This window comes from Lycorma delicatula, chromosome 1 (genome assembly GCF_047948215.1).
Source record: "Lycorma delicatula isolate Av1 chromosome 1, ASM4794821v1, whole genome shotgun sequence".
Classification (NCBI taxonomy): domain Eukaryota; kingdom Metazoa; phylum Arthropoda; class Insecta; order Hemiptera; family Fulgoridae; genus Lycorma; species Lycorma delicatula.
Window position 1 is genome coordinate 188149635 of NC_134455.1, and position 17145 is coordinate 188166779.

General features: G+C 31.7%; 1 protein-coding gene across 4 annotated transcripts in view; it reads right to left on the reverse strand.

The window, feature by feature from the left end:
- Positions 1-10791: 10791 nt before the first annotated feature.
- TAF1B (TATA box-binding protein-associated factor RNA polymerase I subunit B) overlaps positions 10792-17145 on the reverse strand; it is a 51291-nt gene continuing 44937 nt past the window's right edge. For all 4 annotated transcript variants that reach the window (XM_075368460.1, XM_075368450.1, XM_075368430.1 and 1 more), the window contains one exon: positions 10792-11360. In XM_075368460.1, coding sequence (XP_075224575.1) covers positions 10838-11360 — 523 coding nt within the window. In that variant the 3' untranslated portion in view covers positions 10792-10837. The remainder of the gene's footprint in view (positions 11361-17145) is intronic.

A 17145-nucleotide genomic window follows, 5' to 3' on the forward strand; every position in this document is an offset into this window, starting at 1 on the left:
AATATGATGACAATCTTTTCAGGAAAATACTGGAAGATATTGGTAGGCCTCCTTAGTAATATGAGTTGTAATTTTGTGTGTTTTCTCATTGTATACACTAAATTTGTTTTTCTTTTCCGCTATTTAATCGTTTTCAATTATCATGATTAATAAATAAGTAGTATTTTAGGACCCATGCTTCAAATAATAGTCAAGAAGCACGAGTATCACCATTATACAGTAAAAGGTTATAGTCTAATGTGATACACAAAGGGCACTAGCAACGTTTTCCTACAACAGAACGGCATCACAAGTTAATGCGTGTTTAGACGGGTCCCAAACTACACATTGTAGCAACTCTAGTCACTGTCTCATTATCATTTCCTTTTTAACTGTGTTAATGAAAAGAGGTAATGATATGGCCGTGGTTGAAAGCGCAATACCGGGCAATTTTGCACGGGGGTTAAGTGTGTTGTTCACTATTTACAGATTCGTAATATAATATGACAATGGACAGATCCAGAATCAGACTGTATCGTTAGCCTTGGAACCGTTTCATTCAGCGATACTGATAACTATTATTTTAAATAAAATAGTCATACATTACTATATGGGGGTTTAAAGTGTTTTTGTTTTGTGTATATGAGTTTGTGTTATATATGATGTGTTGTAGTTTTGAAAAGGACTGTTTATTATTGTCATATTAATGAAATATCCGTTTCGATGAAATTGAACATACTTCACGTTGTAAATAGTTCTAGTACATTATGAAATAGATTAATGCTAACGGATGTCCCCTTTCATATTGATCATTATCACTATAATTTATTTCAGAATCTTCTTCCATGTCATATGCAACAAGCAGTGGTTCCTTATTTTGTTTATTATCGGAAGAAAAATCTGTTTCTTCACAAGCTCTTAATCCATCAGTAGCAATAAGAATTGTGGTGGTGAATCTCCTTTCCTTTGCGGTAAATTCATTAACAGTCAGAACATTATTTTTTAGAAATAATGTTCTATCATGTAAAGTCTATTTAACGTAAATGTATCCAACACCACATTAAATGAATCGTTTAATTTAAAGACCTTTACACCTTTATCATTCACCTTGAAAACCAGAAAATAATATTTCTTTATTGCTGATAAAACCAATAGAATTGTTCCCACATTCAAAGTCACAATGAAATGTTTCATTATTCATCGGATCGAAGATCATCTTTATAACTACATTATCATCGTTTTTATCAAATACATGACCGCTAAAATCAACAATGTATACATTTTTCACCAATGTGTTTTAAATTAAAGTATAGTTATGTATTCATAACTATAATTTAAAACACACTGTTTTGATCATTATAAAATCATTATATAAATTAAAGTATAGTTATGTATACATAAATAATGTATACATAACTATACTTTAAAACACATTGGTGACAAATGTCGTTTACCAACCGTAACATGTACTAGTTTAATTAGCTGCATAGTACACACGACAACGACGACGACGATGTTAGCACTTCAAAGTCCACACTCGTAATGAGATAATTTACAACTTTTTTAGGGTTTCCTAAATAACTGCTACCAGTTATGGACGACATTGAACATGTTTGAACACGTAATTCTAAGAAACACATGCACACATATTTTACAAACTTACTTTTAAATCTTCCATGATACCATCGTCTTTCATGCCGTAATAAGTTAGCTTCATCGGATGATGTACAACTTTCATTTCGTCTTCAGTAAACCTGTTTGTATATCTTCTTGGTAAATATAGCTGAAAGCAATAGGATTCGTTGTCCAAAGAATCAGTCGTATAAGATGACACAAATGCAAACGTTATCGTATTGTCTTTCTCATATCCAACAATATTTAGCCTATACAGGTATGAAGATCGTCCAACGTCTTGTACGGTAATTAATTGAGAAAAAAAAATTAGTTTGTGTGGATCTACGTTTCGCACGAAATTTGAGCGTGACGTCTTGCAAAGACCGGCAATGTCGCGGGTAGTAATGGTAAGAATCGTGAATGAGTCGTTACTTCGATTCGATTCTTTATACTGAACGAAAGAATCGAGAATCGGTTTGCAGGAGAAACCGATTCTTTTTACGATTCTTAACAATGAAATGGATAGGCGACGGGAAATCAAATCAATTACGATTCGATTCAATTCGATTCATAGCAATTTTTCTTATGCATAGCTTGTAGTGGGGGATCCTCCTACCATACGAAATTCTAGCCTGCGTTATTTTATTTATTGTTTTCCATACGTGACGCATAACTTATTACATCACCATCACTAATGTTTATTGACATTCGGCAAATTTATTACTTCTGATTATAAAATGTTTTCATTAACTGTGCTATTTAACCAAGTTAATCTTAAACAATTAAATTTTATCTTAAACCCCATAAAACAATTTTTGTTTATCAACTTCAGCGAATGAGAGCCAAATATTTTTTTTTCAACTCATTAAAAGTATTTATATCTTTTTTTTCTTGTTAACCCTCGGAAGAACCGTCAGGAATTACTTCAGAAGGTGAATAAGGATGATATGTATGAGTGTAAATGAAGTAGAATTCTCGACTTCGAAATCAGCTGATTTGCGTAAACGCGTTCACTACTAGACCAAGTAAAAGTATTTATAACTAGAAAATTTATCTTTAACTAATTTCTCTAAAGCTACAAATGACAAAATGAATAATTTAAAATAATATAGCTTGTACCATACCTTATTTTTGAGCGATCCATTGATCCCGTCTTTGTTTTTTTTTTATCACATCGATGTTATTTTAAATTTACTTTATGATTTTACTACTATGCGCACAGTTGCACACACACAAAAAAAATTTTGTTTTTAAAAATAATAATTAAGCAAAATAAATAATTAGTTAATACCTTTCAAATAAAATTTATAGTATTTTACATGTAGAAATATAATTTTTTCGAAATTCTTTGATCCATGTCTATTTCGCCTTTCTGTTATTAACTGTCCCGCTTTTGAAAAAATTCGTTCACAGGGAACAGAGGTTGCAGGAATGCAAAGTCTAGTTTGCATTATTTTAAATAATCTTGGATAAATTAACCGCCTTTCTTTCCACCAAGAGAGAGGATTTTGTATTCTTGAGATGAGCGGTTCATTTATATATTTATCTAGCTCTAAAATTCCTGCTACTGTAGGGTTTGAATTAGTTAAAATTGGTGTTACTTTTTATCAAAATCTTCCCATGCAGTTGAAATGGAGGGTTCAATAATTTCTTGTTCGGTTTCAAACCTATCGCCTTTTTCGATCTGAATACTTCGAACTTTATGTGAAAGTTTTGTGTAAGCATTTTGGTAAGATGCTTCATCTTTAAAGCCTTGTTTTTTAAAGCGAGGATCTAATAGCATGCTTTCAAGCAAAATATTATTATTTTCAACATCCTTAAATCTATGTTGCAGTTGGTTTAACATCTTGTTACATACTTTAACGATTTCAGAATTCTGAGTAGAAGATTTAATCTTAAGTACATGTCTTATCATCGCTCGCGCCAATAAACAGATTTTTGAAATAGTGACAGTTTTTTGAGAACTTATTTCAATAGTTATATTATATTTTCAATTATTTGCACATTTCAGCTATAACTGTCCACTCATCAAATGAAATATTATTTAGAATAGGATTCACCAAAGCGATAGTCGAAATTAGTGGTTCTTTTGTTTCTAATAATCTATTAAACATCTGCAGGAGTGAGTTCCAGCCGGTAGGCACTTCCTGTTTTAATTTTAATTCTTTAAAATCCATTTGTCGCTGCATGTTTTGCAATTTGGTGGCAGCATGAGAACTTCGTTTAAAAAATTCGACAATTGCCATCGATTTTACTACAATTGGTTTTACTTCAGACACTGCAGCTTGGACAATTAAATTAATTGTATGGGCTAAGCAAGGAATATGGCGTAGCTGACAATTGCGAATAGCAGCTTTTAAATTTGCTGCATTGTCACTAACAACCGCTTCTATTTTGTCAGTAATAGCCCACTCATTGAATTTACCTTGTAATTCAATGGCAATGTTTTCAGCCGTATGTTGACTGCAGATTTCCATACAAGTAAGTAATTGGGTTTTTAAATTGCAATCATGGTCAATGAAATGGACAGTTATGGCCATATAATTATTATTTGAAGCTGATGTCAAACTGTCAGTGGTTATTGCGCATGCTTCTATATTATATAATGACTTACGAATCTCACAAGAAATTCTATCATATAATTGTGGAATTGAACTACTTGTAATTGTTTTCCGACAAGGAAGCGAATACCCAGGATTTAACATATACACAAACTTCTTGAATTCTTCATCCTCAACGAGTGAAATAGGTTGATATTTTTTAGTTATTAACCTAATTAATTGAATATCTAACGCTCGGCTTTTACTTTGAGGGACAGGTTTTGTAACAAAGGAAGTAAGAGACAACTGTTATGTTTTTTTTTTTTTTTAGGACAAAGATGTTATTGGAAGAACAGAAGAAGGATTAGGCGATTCAACAAGGTTTGTTAATTTAAGGGCTAATTGCTGCGATTCATTTGGTTCAGTCGCAGTAGACGTAGTAGGATTTAAGTTATAATGGATTTCTGAAACATAATCAAGACAAAGATTTTTTTGTCTTGAAATAACAACTCCTGGGTGTTTAATTTTAATATGACGAGATAGATTACTAGTCGTCCCACCAGCATAGGATACTGAACTACGGCAAAAATTACACAAAGCTTTTCCAGGGCTTGCTTCGGAAAAGCAAGTCCAGATGTGACTTCTTTTTCTGCAGCTCATGTTTATAAATTTAAAAACAAAATTTTATTTTTTAAAAGTGCTTATAAAATATCTACTTACGTAAAAACTAATGATTTAAAAAAATAATATCGATAAACATTTAGAAAAAAAATCGTCTTCTGATTATGTAAAGTAAAAAAAATCTTACGAAACTGAGTAGGCCCAAATAAAAAAAAATATAAACAAACTAAAAACACAACTCTAAATAGAACACGCAAAGAAAATTCACCATGAAAACAGAATCGACTGTCGTCTTTTATCCGTCTACTAAGAATAATTGTAAAATATATCTTGAGCACGACAGTATGCGCAAAAGAACGATAGTAATTAATATTGTGCAACATAGCTTCCCGCCGGAATGAAATTAAAAGAAAAAGAATAATGATGTCATATAGAACGTGGGCGTAACAGTTTAAATTTTCCCTTCTCTGTTTAGCGATGAGGTTTGTTGATATAAGCTTGTTTTCGAAAAGGAATCGAATAAGAGATGAAATAAGGAGAATCGTTGAGTAGATGGAAGGGAATAGAGCATGCGTATTAGAAGTGATAGGCTACTAAGTTTATATTACTAAACATCGTATTGAACTGCAAAAGAATCAGATATTTACTAGGAGTCGAATAAGAGTTGAAAAGAAAGAATCGGAGAGTTGAATAAGAGTTGAAAAGCAAGAGTCGAATGAGTTGAATAGAAAAGAATCGAAGACATTTAGTATGTACGCATCAGTTGAATCGAACAGCAGTACGAAGAGATCAACTGCTACACTTGGTGAAGAAGAGAAAGAGAGCATGCACATTAGAGTTTACAACTCTAGTAGTGGTGGAAAGGAAAAGAATCATTGAATCGGACGAACGATTCTTTTTTACGAATCCTTTCTGAGAATTGAATCGAAAGAATCGATTCCTGAAAAAGAATCGTTTATCCCACCACTAGTCGCGGGCGCTATGATTTGGATGTTTTAAAAAATTACTTGTTTAAACAAACAAATTGAATCGAAGTGATTGTTTAATTAGCTAATGAAATACGTTAATATTCCATTTTTAATTTCATTTAATAATAATAATAATAATTAATATTAATAATTTTTGCAATTTTAAATTGAATGATTTGTTCAAAAATAATTATGAACAATTTGCTATAGAAATAAACCTTAATCAAATCAATGTTGACAAAGTGTCAATTTAAAACGATGAAATTGAAATCATAAATCAAATTCATGAAATTGCTGTTTTTGAAAAGCCCGCTAAAACCTGCTTGACATGATAGTATATTCCATTGCACGACGGTTAGGCGGTTCAACTTGTCATTAAAACTTCTAAATATTTTTAAAACTCGTGTTAAGTAAATCGAAATTCTGGTTAAAAAACATTAATATTCAATTTTTAAATATTATTTATAGTTTTTGCAAGTTTAACTTAAATAATCTGTTTAAACATAATCATGAATAATTAATTAGAGAAATAAACTGAAATCAAATCAATGACAATAAATTGTTAATTTGAAATCGAGTGGAAGAGAGATAGATGCGGCACAAACCGAACGGTTAGGCCGATCGTGCCTTTCTCTTGCTCGTACGCTCGGCTCAGGCGGAACGGGGTAATGAGTCATGCTTTTTCGTGCGTGCTGCCGGCGTTCATCGACTTATAAGACGTTTTCACGTCAAAAAATCTTCATCGTTGAAAACGTTAATAAATGATATGGCGTCCATCATCACATTCATAGAGCTCACACTCGAATGATTGACAAAGTTTTTTATAGACATTTATTTCATATTCTACCTTACTCCCACTCCTCTCGGCAATCGTACAAAATAGCCGGTAGAGTTCGTCGTAATCGATAACTCTAATAGCGAACGGAGGACTCTCCCATAGTAATTAAAATTTTTTTCGCACAACAGCTCCCGAAGGGGTGCACTGTTTCTTGCAGGGACTACGGATAGATTCCTATTACTCGATGACCGTACAAAAGATTAACCTGGGTTAGTAGTGTTACCCCCACCGCCACCAATAAAATGTCTACACATTCCGTCAATAGTATCAATCTTCAAACTATCAAGATATTCTTGCAACCCACTGTGAATTTCATCATAGGTGATGTTATAATTGAAACTTACAATAACCGTATTGAAACGATCTATGTCAATATTTGTACTTAAAGCGTGCGAAAATGTTGCGTTATTAATTTTCATCAATGTCGCAATGTTCTTACACAACGGTGTAGGAAAACTCTAACCACACCAATGCGGCTATATCAACATCCATCGTTAAACTGCGACTACATTCGTCCATCAGACCCCTTTTATTGGTTGCGTTTTCACACCACCCAGGAGGTAGCAACCCCAGTGCGTTGAGATCTTTTTCATGAATGAAATCTCTCCCTGAGAAAGGCCTACTATAAAACACTCGAATCTCTTTTTTGTATTTTTTTTAATTTTTGGTATTATTTTTTATTTTTGTAATTTTCTTGCAAATGTTTGTATCTGATCCAATGCAAGCATAAATAATATTCCAGGATTTAAGCTAAGATGGAAGGCTACAACTATAATTGAGATATTTAACCAAGGATGTGGATTCATCCGCAAGCTGAGATCTATAGCGATAGTCTTCATGGTACAATAGACTCGAATGAAAGCGGAGTGTTTTCCTTGATGACGTTCTTGTTCTTACAATGCGGTAAACTGTGTGAGTTGATCAGTTCAATGCATCAACAACATCTTATTCACAACTCGTTGAAAGAATAGTAATAACCGTTCTTGGCCAATTCTTTGTTTTCTGCGTTTGTGTTTTCAAACAATCGCAAACGAACGGCCTCTCTGACCAGATCAAACGGCTCTTTAAATAACTAATTCTACATTCCATGTAGAAACAACCAGTATGTAACACACATTATCCACTTGTATAGTGGTTGTGATATGGACAATTTAGAATGTAACTCGAACTCGGCTTCGGCGCGTCTTCTGTTATCATCCGAATATCGTCATGAAATCGACGAAGGAATTCAGCTTTCTCCAGTCCCTTGGTGTATATTGTAGCGAATTCTGAACACTGCGCTTTCATAACATCAGCACTGAATACAGCATCACCGTAATCCCAATCTATTTTGTGAAATTTTCTATCTAACCAAGCGGCCATCCGCCTGTATTTCGACTTCAACTCACTCCTTGGGTACGGTGAATGAAAATGAAGAATCATATATCATCCATCGCCGACGAAAGCGAATTCTTTAACTATAAACTCATTGCGATTGCCGAGGAAGCCATAATACTCTATAACTTCTTCCACGACTGCTGTTCAACCGTGAATGTCTAACGCATCTTCCCCTTTGTTGTATCACACAAGTAGTCGTATGACGGAGGTTACCCCCACCACCTCAATACCTGATTATCATATTTGTCAGTATGGCCTCTATCAGGATTGAACCAATGCAAATGGTCCCGATTTTATTCCTCAAAAGATATTTTTATCTGTGTTAAAACCCACCAATTAACAAAAGATATTTTTCAAACTCACCTAAACCGAATCGGAAAAAAACTTATAACTAATAAAAATTTACATATTGTGCTGTAACAAAATATTCAATCCGTACCCTCAAAAATTGTTCACAACATTGGACTTTTGACCTACCAAACCAAAGCATCCAAAATTAGCTATAAATCAACCACAAACATACCAAACAACAACCAGGCACAATTGCCAAATGCACCACTGGCAGAAAAGCACCCAAGCAGGCCCCTAGCCAACCAGGCTACTATTCTACACTAAACACCCTCTACAGTCCTTTCAAGCGCCAAAAATCTTTCAACAATGTGCCACTCATCTCTAAATTCCAGTTAGCCAGCAGATCCTGATTCAAACAAACACCCTCAAACTCCCTGACCACCTCTGCAAGCCTAACTCATATTTTGAGCAGACTTACAGCACATGAATTTCCACACATTGAATTTCTGCTGACAAGATTTAGAGGAAGGACCTGACCAATATGGGAAGACCCCCTTGTTACGATCCTGGTCGCCACACTAATCCCTTCATTCCTAGCCCTGATGGGCTTTACCAGAGGCATCATTTTCTAAACCCTCAATACCTGATTATCATATTTGTCAGTACAGCCTCTATCAGGCCATACTATGCTAATCTTAGCATCATCTGATACTAAACATTGAGGACACTGACCCAACAAGCCAAACTGAGCCAGCCTGACCTGAAATGTGCCATATCCTGAAAGGAACTAAGTCACATGCCGGTTCACAGAGATCCATGAGGCGACTACCAACGCCCTTATGTCTGGAAAGAGACGGTGCATATACCGCCCATCTGCCATCTCATCCCACCTGTCTTGTCAAATACCAAAACGTTTAGCCTCTATTTCTTGAATACACTGCGCAGTCAGTTCACCCAACTTCTTCACAGCGTAATATAACTAATGTTCTGATGCAATGACATCAATTGGTTTTACACCTGCAGTAACCAGAACTGTATCATGAGAAATACAGCCCTTCAGCAGCATGGTGATCTTCTAAGAGCTAAATACCATTTTGTGTTGATACTCTACAAGCTTGGGTTGCCTGGAATTCGACCTCCTTCCGCAAGTCTCCTTTGACCAGCAAAAGCCCATCAGCATAACCAGCAACACAACATCCACTGAGCAACCTTAGCCACATGAGAGAGTCAAACTCCTCAACCCAAAGCAGAGAGCCTATCACACTGCCTTGGGGACACCCTTTAGAAATTATAAAAGAGGCAAACTGGATTTCTCTCATGTATCTGATCATCTGTTTAAGAATAAACATATATCTGTCTGATATTAGAACAAATTTTAAAATACTAGAAATTATAAAATATAATATGAATATACATAGTAAGGGATTAGACATTTAAGAAAGATACTGTGTATATATATATATATATATATACACGAGGTGTGTGAGAAAAGTAATGAGATTGGTAACACTGCAAGCGATCTGGTAACGCTGTGTCTACTGGTCTGTGCTAGACCGGTTTGTTCATCCATTCCACATGCTAAGTACGAGTTTCAACTCTGTTCAGCCAACACATTATTTTTGACAGCGCCATCAGTGAAGTTGTGTGTTATGAAAATGGAGCATTGGAATTTAGAGCAACATTGTGCGTTCAAGTTTTGTGTTAAACTTGGCAAATCCACGAGTGTGATTTAAATTAATTATATATATATACAAAACATAAAATTAAATTTAATATGATAAACCTTCAGACAGAATTATGCAGTGACAGTATTTTAAAAGCTGCAATAGACTGTACCACCAACATCTATTTTGATAGTGTGATGTATAATTTAAAATATTTCAATCAGTATAGAAAAGTAAGTTCAGTTAAATGGACAACATGCATAATTCCTTTACTTAAAATTATATTTTTATTTGATTTTAATTTTAATTTGATTTTATGCCTCGATGTCATAATTTTACATATGTAAAAACTTTTACAATTTAATTTTTAAATTTTGTTTAAATTTTAATTTAACTGAATAGAAGTTTAAAATACTTAATTTAAATAAAGTAAATAAATGCATGATAAGTTATATTACATTTTATGAAGTTTGTAATGTCATTTGAGATGAATAAATGAATATGTAATGCAGCTGATAATGTAAGTAAAACAACTTTTTTTTATAAAAGTTTTTTTATATCTTTTAAAAGCTTACTTTCTAAAGTGTTCCTGAACATCTAACTAGATTTTCTAGTTAGTTTACTGAAGTTGTGTTGTAGATGGTGCTTTGATTGATGGTAGCATTTTGACACAGCTGAGAACTCTTTAGTGTATAGCTGAGTTTAGTATGTTTGATTTACATTGAACTCATACATTTAATATGTTTTTTTTATTTTATCAAATCTACTTTTTATTCACGATTTTTATGTGTTATGTGAAATTCTGCTCTACAAGGTTGAAAATGCTGATTCTACTGTTGCTATAAACACCAAAAATAATATTATCATGTTTCGGTATTAAAAATGAAATTCGTTGGCAATTTTTTAAAAAAATAATTTATTATCACACAATATTTAACAAAAAAGTTAAATTTTCATAAGCATTACCTCAATACGTACAACTTCACTATATAAATCTTTAGGACAGACATTTATTATTCTACAACATTCCTTTAATAACCATAAAAAAGTAGATGAAAACATTTTTCTGGCAATTTCATCAAATTTTTCTAATGTAACAGGTCTAGAAGGATTGTAAAACTTTCCGTGTAATAACCAATAATGCTTGTATGGTTTACTTAAAAGAAACGATTTGCATTTAACATTTTGTATACTTTCATTATCAATTAAATCATTAGTTACTCCCTTCACTTTACAATCATTTACTTCAATTAATCTTTTCTTTAAAAGATTATTAGTAATTTCAGATAATTCATGATCTGATGACCGCTTACGCTTCTTAGATGTCTTTATTATTAATTCATTAACAGCAACGTTATTAAAAACAGAAGGAAGAGATAGTAAATCTAACAGTGGTATTTCCTCCACACTTCTCAATCTAGAATTGTGAACAGTTAAGTTTATATGATCACTTTCAAATTGTTGGTATCTACAACAAACAATCACTACAATTACAATCCACAAAATTAATAAAAAGAGTTAAATTTAAAATGAAAAATAAAATGAGTTAAATTTAAAAACCAAAAAATATACATTTAAATATAAAAGTGAATATACATTTAAGTGAAAATAAATTATAGATTCACAAGGTACACAAATCAAATGCTTTATTTTTATTTAGCTGGTTAAGGAAGTGATAAGTATCACTGCCAAACAACTGTTACAACAGCTTGCTCTGTAAGGCTGCAGAATCTAGTTTTAAAAATAGTAATAATATAAATACATTTAATCTTTTCACTTCTCTAAGTGTAATAAAATGCAGTGGAAAAAAAAATCCAAATGCACAATCTGCTATCTTAACACATCAGCCATAGTAATAATAGAAGATGAAGGATATTGTTTGGTACTCATTTATGATTAAACAGACCAATACTGAAAATATATACCACCATGGATGTATTTAGCCAAAGAAGAAGGTACATATTGTACTCCTGATTAGCAGAAATTTCTACACACCTTTTAATATTTGTTTTATATAAAAATAATGTGCTATGCTAAATGTTTATTGAAATAAAATAGAAACGAAAATGTTCAAAAAAAAATTTACAAACTAAGTGTTGATTTTCAGACAGTTTTTAGCAAAAACAAAACCGCTAAAAGTTTTATGCCCATTTCATGGTTAAACAACATCATCTGTAGTTGATGTTAAGAGGATTGTTTAATAATCAGAGACAGTCAATTGTGTCTAATTATTGAATGACCCTCCTAGTAAAAAAAAAAATACTAAAACAAAACAAAGAAATTATTTAAATAAAAAACTAACACTTAGAAGTACCAAAAAATTAAACCAAATTTCTACCTTATCTATGAAATAGAAAATAATACAATAGTATAAGTTGAAGTTAAAAGTTAACACTATCTCCAATGGCCATCACATCCTATTTGATTTTCCCTTTACATAGGAATAAGATAAAAGTTTACCGTAATGAAGACTAACGGCAGTAACTTTCAACGATCAAGGAAACTTTTCTATTCTAAAAACTTAAGACATAATAAATGTTTACTATTCCTATGAAAAACTTTCAAAAACTTTTTAAATTCAAAAAGTGTATTATATATTAACTCTCCAAGATTTTTAATAGATACATTTCCAAACTGGTTTCTATAGAGCAGTGACTCTCAAACTTTTTAGCTCCACAACCTCTAAAAAGTAAAAAAAAATTTAATCAATATTTTACCAACCCCAACCCAATGAAACCTAATTAAAACTATTTACCTGTGTTGATAGTATGGGTATGAACATGCATGTATGAAGTATACAAACATAACCATTTACAGGTTCCAACTTGATGTATGAATGCTCCTTGTAATTTAGTCTCCTTGCATAATAATAACTTTGCCAGCGTCATGTTCGAACATAATATGATATATTTAAACACGTCATGCTCTCAGTAGTACAAAAGAAGTGTTAAGAGCTTGCAGAACATCAGTTCAGTTTTGAATGTGAAGCATGCATCTGGTGTCTTTTAAAATTTTAATTTTTAATAGCTTACTTTCATTGAAAATAATAATAATAATTGAGGTTTTGGTTTTTTAGTGTGCATTCAAAGTGTAACTGTTTTTTTTTTTTTCAATTAGATTCTTATGTAAAATGGATAAATTTGTGAAAAAGAAAGTGAGCCATTTACATCCAGAGAATTGATTGGTAAAAAGACGATTGTACAATGATAATTACTTAAATTATGGTTTTAGCTCATTGGATGTAAAGTCACAGTGCTTTGTTTGATTTCTAGACCTCCGATAAAAGCATGAAGCCATCAAAATTAATTTGAGACTTGGAAACTAAACAATCAGATCATAAAATCAAACCCTTGGAATTTTTCAAAAGAAAGTTACATACTTAGAGAAATCAACAAGTTTCTATTTGTAAATCAAGCCATGGTGATGAAAGTACACTTTGAAGCATCTTATCTCGTAGGATTAAGAGTAGCTAAGATGTCCAAACCCCATACAATCACAGAAAAGGTCATATTGCTTACTACAATTGAAATGGTTAATGTTTTAATAGGCTTGGAAGAAGCAAAAAAGTTGAAAACAATTCCCGCTTTCTAACAACACAGTATCAACGTAAATCGATGACATGACTGGCTATGTTGCGATCAGATAATTCAGCAAGTGATTTAAAGTGAATTTTTTAGTATTCAATATGATGAATTAACAGATGTGGCAAACATTTCTCAAAACTAAAATGTAGGAATCATCATCTTTTACCACTTGATAACAATTTGCTTTTGTGCGTTTCTAATATAAATCCACAAATGGTTCTATGTGGGTCCATATCATTTTATCATTTAATACTTTAAAATGAAAAGCAAACACAATCATCCCATTAATTTATTTTCTTTACATGTGTATTTATAAATTTAGGTAAAACGTTTATAATAAATTATTTTTTCTCATAAAATGATTTCATTATTGTTTACATGTAAAAGGTCTAGGCTAATTTTGTAACCCCCCTTCATATCACCACAACCCCCAGGTTGATAGACGCTGCTATAGAGCATCAATCAAGCCCTTCAATGCACAGATACAAAACTGACTAAAGAAATAAGTTTTAGGAAGTTAAATGACTACTTTAATTTAATAATTGGATTCTGCATTTCTCTACTTAGTGTAATAGCAAAGTTATACAGCGAACCATAGTCTTAAAACTGAGAATACAATGTATCCTTTCTTCTTTGACTATATACGTCCATGATGGTATGTTTTCAATATAGCCCTGTTTAATCATAATCATTAAAATTTATAATTACTTCTGCAAGAATTGCATAGGTTCTTTGATAATAAAAATGAATAATTATAATGAATATAAAATAACATAAAAATGGAAACTTAATAACTGCACACTATATAAGTAATGCGATGGCACAGCACAGTAACACAAATTTCTTACTAAATTGTTGACAAATACTTTAAAAAGGTTTATTATCCAGCAGATTAAATAACATGAAAAAAACGTTAAATCTCCACTGCATTCATGTTGTTCGGGACTACATACTGCATTTAGGAGTATAAAATACAGTGAATGTGAGATGGTAAATGCAGCATTACATCTTAGTATTATAAAATATCATATTTCTGCCATGAATTTTAATTTGAATCAAAAGGTATCTACTTGTTCTTCTACACTGATATTGTCTCCTTCAGAATAGTTCCCTAGAAAAGTGAAACAATTATGACAGCATTTATTGTAATCCTGAAAACATTTGTATAAAGCATTTTTTGTACAATCTTAAGTTTACTTAGCAATTTTTTTATTTTTTGTTCTAACTTCACAAACCACTGTCCTTCTAATGTTCTCTTAATCAGTGGGAACAAGAAAAGTCACTATATCTAGAGAATGCAGCAGTTTTGGCACCTATGTTTATTTTTGGCTAAATAATTACCAATTAATAGTGAAGTGTGGGTTGGAGCATTATCATGGTGCCAAATTCCTAACACTGTTTGTTGACTGTACAACTTCATGGTAAGAATTCATAATGGACATCGCTATTATAATTGAAAAAAAAAAAACAATAAGGAGAACCTTAATATTCAATAGAACTCAGCATGCTTTTCTCAGTCTTGATTCTTCAGGAAGTTTCCACTGGGATGACTGGACCTTTGTTTTAATACCATAACCATACACGCATGTTTCATCACATATTTGAGTAATACTAAGTCAATCAGTTATGTGATGTGAGCTAACAACTGTTCTGCAATGTGGATTTTGTTGAAAATTCAACAGTTTTGGAGCAAATTTTGCTCTTACTCATTTAATACCCAAAATGTCAATCAAAATTGTTTCACACAAGTCATAAATTCCTATCTCTTCACCAACTTCTCCAATAGCAATTTGACGTTTATTGATCATAATACCCTCTGTTTGGTCAATATTTTCATTGAATGTTATGTGTTGGGGCATTCATATGTTATATATTGGTTTCAACATAAAATCCTCACTAAAAGGCTTCTCTAACACCTTAACCATTTCACTGTACTTTACTCCATTTTTAACACAAACCTTTGTTCTATAATTTTCAAATATAATAAATTGTCACTAGCAATAAAATACATCCTAATTCCTCAGTTGCCAAATTTGAACTATGCTAAGAATATAACTGAAATATTGATATACATTATAAACGCATTTTAAACATGGGAAAAAGCCAATTTCAGTTGAAAAGAAATAGCATTTAAAATTTTTCATTTTTATCACATCTTGTAAGATGTAATATGACATCACTTCTAAGGATAACAAACTTAAGAAGTTTGTTAAAATTTGGTCATCAATTAAAGATAGCAATAATAGATCAAGTGGCACTATTACAAATATACTGATAAACTGGAGTCCTACTGTTTCTTAGATTATTATTATTTTGATAGCTATATTTTTAAAACAACAGTTTATAATAAATTTATTTTTTAACCAATTAATATCTCTACTTAATCATGCCAGATTTCTCGAAGTTCACTATTTTTTGCTTTATTCTTTATAAAACAATTTGTTGCTTTATTTTATTTTCTATTTTTTTTTGTTTGCCTTAAGCATCCAAAATTAAAATTTTTACCTTTACAGACATTTTTGCCTTTAGTTCCTGCTTTTTATTAGGTTTAATTTTATTTTTAGTGTTCCAAGAACAAAAGCCAATTACCTGGAAATAGCCACAATGGCTTTTGTTATGACCATTACAGTAAATCATACACATCCCATTTTTACTCCTTTCAATGAGGTTTGGTGACAATAATTCAGGAACAATTGGATCGTCTTTATATAAATGGAACCACTCACTGTCTTCATCATTCAGAGAAAAAAGCAAAGTTTTCATGGTGTATAAAATAAAGTAATTACGTTTATGCTCATAGATTGTTGTTAATTGCTAAAAAACATTTTTATTTAGTTGAAAAATGAAAATTTAAATCTGTTACTTAAAAATAGACCTATTATGGATCAAAATGGCAACTGGTTCCTTTTATTTTAAAAGATAATCACTAGAACATAAGGTATATGAACAGACCCAACAAATAATTAGTTTAAACATACTTTGCGTGAATATAATTGTACGATGTATTAAAATTACAAGATGTTAGAATAAAAAAAAAATGAAACACAATTTATTAAATGATATAAATATTATGTTTAGAAAAAAATTGTATTATGCTGGATTAAACTACTTCCTTGAAAATATTATTATTCTCTTCAATGTCAAAATCAATTTCTCCTATTCCTTCCAAGTCATCTCAACACCATCTCTGGAATACAGGCTTTTAGGAATACAGGTCAAAGTCTTGGTAGGTCTCTGGTATAAGATTCATTATTGATTGAATGTCATTAAGTTTCTCAGTGGAGATGGGTTTACCATCAGGCCAAAGAGTAACAAGGTTCGATGAATAAAATAACTGCTGGCTTGACCTTCCTTTCTTCTTTTTTTAATATTTACTGAACTGTATGGGCTATTTTCATCAAAGGTCTTTCTCATTTGCAGAATCATTGGTTTACTCCTATCCAATCTTATTTCCCTCACTTTCAGCCAATTCACTTTCTGTCCATCTAAATCCTTTTTTCTATTTGTAATACCATTTTCTATTTTTCACATGCCTTTAAAATCTTCCATCTCCATGACAGAAACACAGAACTTTTATTTTTTCTTTCTAGAGATTTCCATTACATTAATATAATCTTCCAAAAGTATATAAGTATTGCTGATATTTCAGAGCCGACTCAACATCTCCAA